The sequence below is a fragment of the Hipposideros armiger genome, unplaced genomic scaffold, assembly GCF_001890085.2.
Source record: "Hipposideros armiger isolate ML-2016 unplaced genomic scaffold, ASM189008v1 scaffold_134, whole genome shotgun sequence".
In the NCBI taxonomy this organism is placed as follows: Eukaryota; Metazoa; Chordata; class Mammalia; order Chiroptera; family Hipposideridae; genus Hipposideros; species Hipposideros armiger.
The window spans coordinates 265,595-272,298 of NW_017731484.1; the positions used below are offsets into that span (position 1 = coordinate 265,595).

General features: G+C 42.9%; 1 protein-coding gene across 1 annotated transcript in view; it reads left to right on the forward strand.

Moving 5' to 3' along the window:
• LOC109386454 (sodium/potassium-transporting ATPase subunit alpha-4-like) overlaps positions 1-4,425 on the forward strand; it is a 10,131-nt gene extending 5,706 nt beyond the window's left edge. The window contains 5 exon segments of the mRNA XM_019649612.1: positions 1,932-2,251; positions 3,565-3,763; positions 3,997-4,026; positions 4,029-4,102; positions 4,279-4,425. Coding sequence (XP_019505157.1) covers positions 1,932-2,251; positions 3,565-3,763; positions 3,997-4,026; positions 4,029-4,102; positions 4,279-4,425 — 770 coding nt within the window.
• Positions 4,426-6,704: the final 2,279 nt, after the last annotated feature.

Here is a 6,704-nt window from a genome sequence, read left to right on the forward strand (position 1 = left end):
CTGATACAAACATCTCTCTTTGGGTTCTCATGCATCTTCATTGGGGGTCCCAAGCTATTTCTCTGGCACTATCTAAAAGGTTATGCAGGAGTCAGTCTGGCCTGGGATATGGGAGGCTTGGCCATCTTAACCTTCCCCAAAGTTGCCATCAACCCACCTTGTCTCTAGACACATTGGGACTAGTTATTAAATCCCATCTCTCCGAGCATGGGGGAACCATAGCAAAAAGATGAAAACGAAGAACTAGACTAAACCAAGGAATAGTCTATAGATATAGGTGAAACAGATACAGGTGACACCAATACAGGTGTACTCTCCCTTCCAAAAATATAAAAACCTTTCAGCACCTCTCAATTATTTTAGTAGCTTCCTTTCACAAGTTTCAATGAATGGCTCTGACAACCAGTTTAAAACTCATCTGTAGAGTGCCTCATGCTGTGCACCTTTCTAGAACCTCCAGCTAACATTGACCTGACCTGTCTGGTACCTGAACAGGACCCTGTTCTCAGACTCATCTCGCTGAAGGTGACCTTGGAGATCTGTGTTACAATGTTTGTTGGAGCTGCCAGATTAGAGTTGCCTGGTACAAATTACACATGTGTTTTTATATTTGTCCTTCCAGAGACCCTAAGTTCATCTAAATGAAGAAAAGAAACTAATATTTGAGTGCCTACTATGTACTCAGCCCTCTTCTAGGCTCTTTTAAAAACATTTACTTCTCACAGCTTTGTAGTTTGCTTTCATCCCAATTTAAAGAGAGGGAAACCTGAGTCTCAAAGCATTTAAGTAACTTGCCGCAGGGCAAATAGCTAGAAAGCTGGGAAAGTTGAACTTGCAGCCCTAAGTCTCTCTGATTCTAAAATAAGTGCTGTTTCTACAACACGTTGCTTTTTTGGGGTGATTCTGTCTGTGACTTTAATGGTAGGAATTTCAGCCTTTATGGTAAAGCAGGAAGAATTGCTTTGAGCAAAACACCTTGCCGGGCTCCCATTTCAAGCCGTGTAGATGAGTGATCTGCATCATGTGTATGCAGAGCCAAACATGACGTCCCAGTTCCCCTTCTGACTCAGGGCAATGCTGGTGGAGGGGAGAGCACAGAAGCCCAAATGTGATGGCCTGTGCTACCCAGCAGGGGTCACAATGGCTCCAGTCAGCAAAGCAGGGAGGGGGTTCAGGGCAGGGCAGGGTTTCTTTCTTTCTTTCTTTTTTTTTTTTTACCACTTTTAATTTTTTTTATTGTAAGTTTCAGGTGTACAGAACAATGCAATAGTTATCCTTTTCACCCTCACAAAGTAACAACCCCCCTCACCCCATGTAATGCCCTCCCACCCCCGATATCATACTTATCTATTACAATTCCATTGATTCCATTCCCTCTTCTTATATCAACACCATGGACATTTTTGGCAAGATAACTCTTCACTGTAGGGGGAGAGGAGTACTGTCCTGAGGATGGCAGGATGGTTAACAGCATCCTTACCCTCTACCCATTAGATGTCAGTAGCAATCCCCTCCTACCCCGTTGTGACAACCAAAAATGTCTCCAGACATCGCCAAATGTCTCCTGGGGGGCAAACTGCCCCCGACTGAGAACCAATGGATTAGAATATAAGGAGATACTGGAACATAGGACTCTAGCAAATGGGTAACCACTATTCCTGGGGATCTAGAAAGTTTCAGCTGCTGAAGGTAAAATAAAAAATACAGAGACATTTGAAGATATTTAGATTAAGTGTAATGCAGACCTTTACAGTGAAGGTAATCAGGCAATAAAATTGGGTATCTCTGGAGAACTATGAAATCTCTTCCGAGGCTTTCAGACAAGTAGACCCTTGTATAAACTAAATATGAGGGGAATAGAACATAATGACCTCTCAGAAGGCCTTGAGTTTCCACCTTGTTTTTGACCACTGACAACTTTATCTTTGTAGAAAACAAACCCAATAGCCTTCTCAACTCAGACTTCCCCCTTCATCTGCAGGAACAGTCAAGGGGCATCGTAGTTGCCACAGGAGGCTCCACAATGATGGGCAGCATTGCCACCCTGACATCAGGCCTGAAAACTGGGAAGACCCCCATTGCTATAGAGATTGAACACTTCATCCATCTGATCACCTCGGTGACCATCATCCTTGGTGTCATTTTCTTTGGGCTCTCTATTATCAAGGGCTACAGCTGGCTGGAGGCTGTCATCCTCCTTATTGGCATCATTGTAGCCAATGTGCCTGAGGGGCTGCTGGCCACTGTCACTGTAAGTAGCCAAGATGGAGGGTGGTCTCAAAAGACAAATCACTCCAGGGAAATGAAATCACTAGTATCTGTTTCATTGTTGAATCGCTCAAGAGTAGAGTACTACTGACGTGTATACAGGTGCCAAGTCATTTAGTTCTCAAATTACATTGACTTCTTCCACCCATATTTTCTAGTGCCTTCTCTTTCTTCTCAACAAGAAAGAGTTAGTTGCAACCCAGAAAGCATTAGATTATAAATCTCCAGGAGTGAGTTTCAGTCCTGGGTGTACTGGCCAATGAACTTGACCAAATCACTTACCTCCGGGCCACAATTTATTCATCAGTTTATAGAGTAAGATTAATTTAGACTCATAGAATCTTACTGGAAAAGACTCAAAACCCATATAAATTCCATGTTTGGTCCCAGTTTTCCCATCTGAAGAAACACAAAATAAGTCAATTCTCTCTCTTCTACAAATCACCCTTTAGATTTTTGACAGTAGCCATTATGTCTCCTCAAACTCTCCAGGTGGTGGTCAAAATAATCCCTTTTCCCCTCACTATATGACACAGTCTTCAGGCCCCTTGTCTTGCTGATTGAGGTATGCTCTAGTTTACCAAAACCCTTCCTAAAATAAGAATGAGAATAATACTTAGGTTGTGGTTGGACTAGCACAAAAACATCAGGCCTAGTGATGTTATGTAAATAAACCATAACCCCATGTATAGAATTCTGCACTAACATAACCTCAGCCTAAGAATTATTAGCTTTTGTGACAACCTTGTCACACACCTGACTTTTATTGAATTTATGATCAACAAAAATCTTCTGGTTTAAATGATTCTACAAGTCCTCTTCAATGCTGCACTATTCCTTCTCAATTTCATCATTCTCTCCATTTTTTTGAACTATTGGTACAACCCCTCCTCCACATGCAGAATCTTATACTATAATAAAAAATTAGCTGTCGATGTGTTCTCTGGAAAGATTGGACTTGAGAAAGAGGTGTAGCCTGACTTGAAAAGGCTGCTGAATAGAAAAGATGACAGGATCATGGGGGAGTGGAATATTCCAGGGACAGTAAGAAAATCATTGTCTATTATACCCTGGTAAAGGAATACACTGGCTTTGAAACTCTGCAATAGAGTACAAACAAAAATCACTTCCCTAATTTCCTTTACCATAGTCACAGATGAAGTCTCTAAAGACCAGGTGGGAACAAAAGGGAAATTAGTACAAAATTTTTTTAAAAATCGGATATCCAAAACACAGAGTGATATGAGTAGCCAATATCTTCCCTCCACTCATTCTCTGTCTTTTTCACGGCCTTAGGTGTGTCTGACGCTGACAGCCAAATGCATGGCCAGGAAGAAGTGCCTGGTGAAGAACCTGGAGGCGGTGGAGACACTGGGCTCCACCTCCACCATCTGCTCTGACAAGATGGACACCCTCACCCAGGACTGCATGACCGTTGCCCACTTATGGTTCAATAAGACTATCTATGAGGCCGACACCAGCGAAGAACAGATTGGTGACTAGTGCCATTGGTAGGCCAAGAGTGAAAGGATTTGGGGGATGTGATGAGTGAGCTGAGAGGGAATGATGAGTTCAGACAAACAGAAGACAGCTGGAAAGTGAGTAAGAGAAGGGAGGTGTGAAAGAAAGGAGATGTCTCTGTGAAGTTTTGGGGTACAGAACAGATGGGATTAATTCCTCGCTTTAAACTCTCCTCTCCCCTGCTCACAGTCTGTTCTTTCTCCTTAGGGAATACATTTGCCAAAGGCTCTGATACCTTCTGATGGCCCGCATCGCTGGACTCTGCAATCAGGCTGACTTTAAGGCTAATCAAGAGTCCCTTCCCATAGCTAAGGTGTCAGGCCTAAGAGGGTAGAGGGTGCCTCAGTGCTCAGGGTATAACCTGAACCAAAAAATCTCTTTCCTGGTGACCTGTGCTTTCCCCATCACCCCTCCCTTTTCTGCCCCTCTCCTGCCCCACAGGCAAGCCCAGATGCCCTCGGGCTTATATACAAAACACCATCCTGGCAGCGGGAAACAGCAGGAGATGCTTCTGAGTCAGCCCCCCTCAAGTTCATCGAGCAGTCCTGCAGCTCTGTGAAGGACATGAGAGAGAAGTGCCCCAAAGTGGCAGAGATTCTCTTTAATTCTACCAACAAATAACAAATACAGAACTGACAAAGATAGGAGAATGTTTGGTGGGGCTCATCATTTGGGGAAATGAGAGCTTTGCTTTTGCCTTCAACCTCACCTCTGAGCAGTAGCATAGACCAGGGGCCGGCAAACTTTTGAGACAGAAGAGCCGCCAGGGGTCAGCAAACTGCGGCTTGCGAGCCACATGCGGCTCTTTGGGTACGTACATGTGGCTCTGAAGTGAAATTGAAAATGAAAATAAAACTATCATAGCTTTATTTATAAAATTTTTAAAGGATGTTATTCACATAATGGTGATTATGTAAAAATATATTTATGGCTCTCGAATAATTTTTAAATTGTTGTGAGGGTCAGGATTGGCTCTTCCAGGGGTCGGCAAACTTTTGAGATGGAACGTGCCCAAAGAGCCACATGTGGCTTGCGAGCCACAGTTTGCCGACCCCTGGCATAGACAGTGGATAACCAGCATCCCCATTAGGAGGAAGGTTCATCTCAAGAGATAGTAACAAATAGGTGCAGAGAGGAACAGGTGATAAAGGGAGAGCCTTCACTCCTAAACAGATCTTGAGGCGACGCCACTTGTGGAGACAGCAAGTCATAAAACACTCTTTTAAGGCTGGTTGGTGAAAACCATGTTACAGTCCCTGCAGCTGTTAGGAGGCATCTCTGTGGCTACTGCAAGATTATCTGCTGAAGAATAAGGTTGGATTTATAAGATGCTTCCCGGATACACCTATTTCATTAGTTATCAAATATTTGTTTCCATTCCATGCCTGCAATTCTTGCAGCTGCCATGAGATCAAGGGTTTCCAGCATGTTTCTGAAGTTCATTTCCCAGAAGCATTTTGTTCATTAACCAGGGAGGAATGGGCAAGGGAAGGAAAAATGCTGAGTGAGGGACACTGGTGGCACTAACAATAAAATCTGTGACAAGGACAGGAAACACAGTATTTCTCTCCCACATGAGAATCCTGGCATACTTTGAAGAGGGGCGTTATGGTGAAAACTAGGAAGGAGCGGCATTGTCATGACGAACTGTACCAGCTAAGGTTTGAGTTCTATGGGACAATTGTGATTTACTCAGGGGAGTGGGATTCTCCAAGTTCATGCACTGCTGTAAAGGTCAGACATTCAGATGCGAGTAACAGAGAAAATGGGACTTCCATAAGTCCGTTTTGTTTTCGGCTCTTAAAAAACATGCAGTAGTGCTCACATCTGTAGCACATATTCTAAAATTGGAATGATGCAAAGAAGATTAGCATGACCCCCAGATAACACAAAAATTTGTGAGTCATTCCACATCTTTATATTCAGAAGTTGCTTATGAGGATAGATCTTAAAAGCTTTCATCACACAAAAAAATATTTGTAACTAAAAAGAATAATAATAAAATAACAAAACCTATATAGATTTTTAAAACACAATTACCTATTTTGTCACATTGAACGCTGAACAAATAAGAGTTAAAGGACTAGATCCATAGTTTTTTGTCTCAACTAGCTTTTAGTCAGTGTAATAAGATAGGCCTCCTAGGTCCAAACTTATTTCCAGTTTTTTCGACCTCTGGTTTAGTGGCCTCACTAAACAGATAGGAATTTTGTGCTAGGCAGGGTCCGATTAAAGCCTTTGACCAGGAAAAAATTAGGTACCTTTCCTTCTACATGATTTAAATAAAAGCAAAACTTAACCATGGCATTAGTTAGGATGTCCAACAAAATAGCAATTTTCCCCAGAATGACCACACTAGAGTCTTTTCTGAGCTATTGAGTATAAAGCTCAAATAGCAAAATCTTCCTCTGTGGTGCACTTAGTGTGCTTGGCCAGCCCACCAGCTACATGGCTATGGAAGGGCTTGCTTGAGGAAGACGCCAGGAAAACCCCTCTATCTACTTTCACTCCCTACAGACAACTGCCTTAACTAGCTTGCTCTTAGGGTGGTTAGAGGCTCCAGTCTGCAAAGGACTTCTTAGCCTGCTTGTCATTTGCAGAGCTTGGTGTCTATCCCTGTCTGAGATGAAAAGGAAGAAGGTTCTCTGTTCTACTGTTTCCAAATTTCTCCCATATTTTTATCTGTGATTTTCTATCAAGATGAGATTTTTCTGTGCAAGTTACTAATTGATGTAGGTCTTGTGTCATCTCCAATAATCTCCAGTAGTCAACAAATATGTATTAAGCACTCAGAATATTAAGCTTTTAAAAGCTTTTACAGGGCCGGTCGAGTGGCGCGATGGTTAAGAACTGGCTTGGGACGCCAGAGGGCCCCGGTTCGGATCCCACATATGAGGGCCAGTGACACTGCCCTC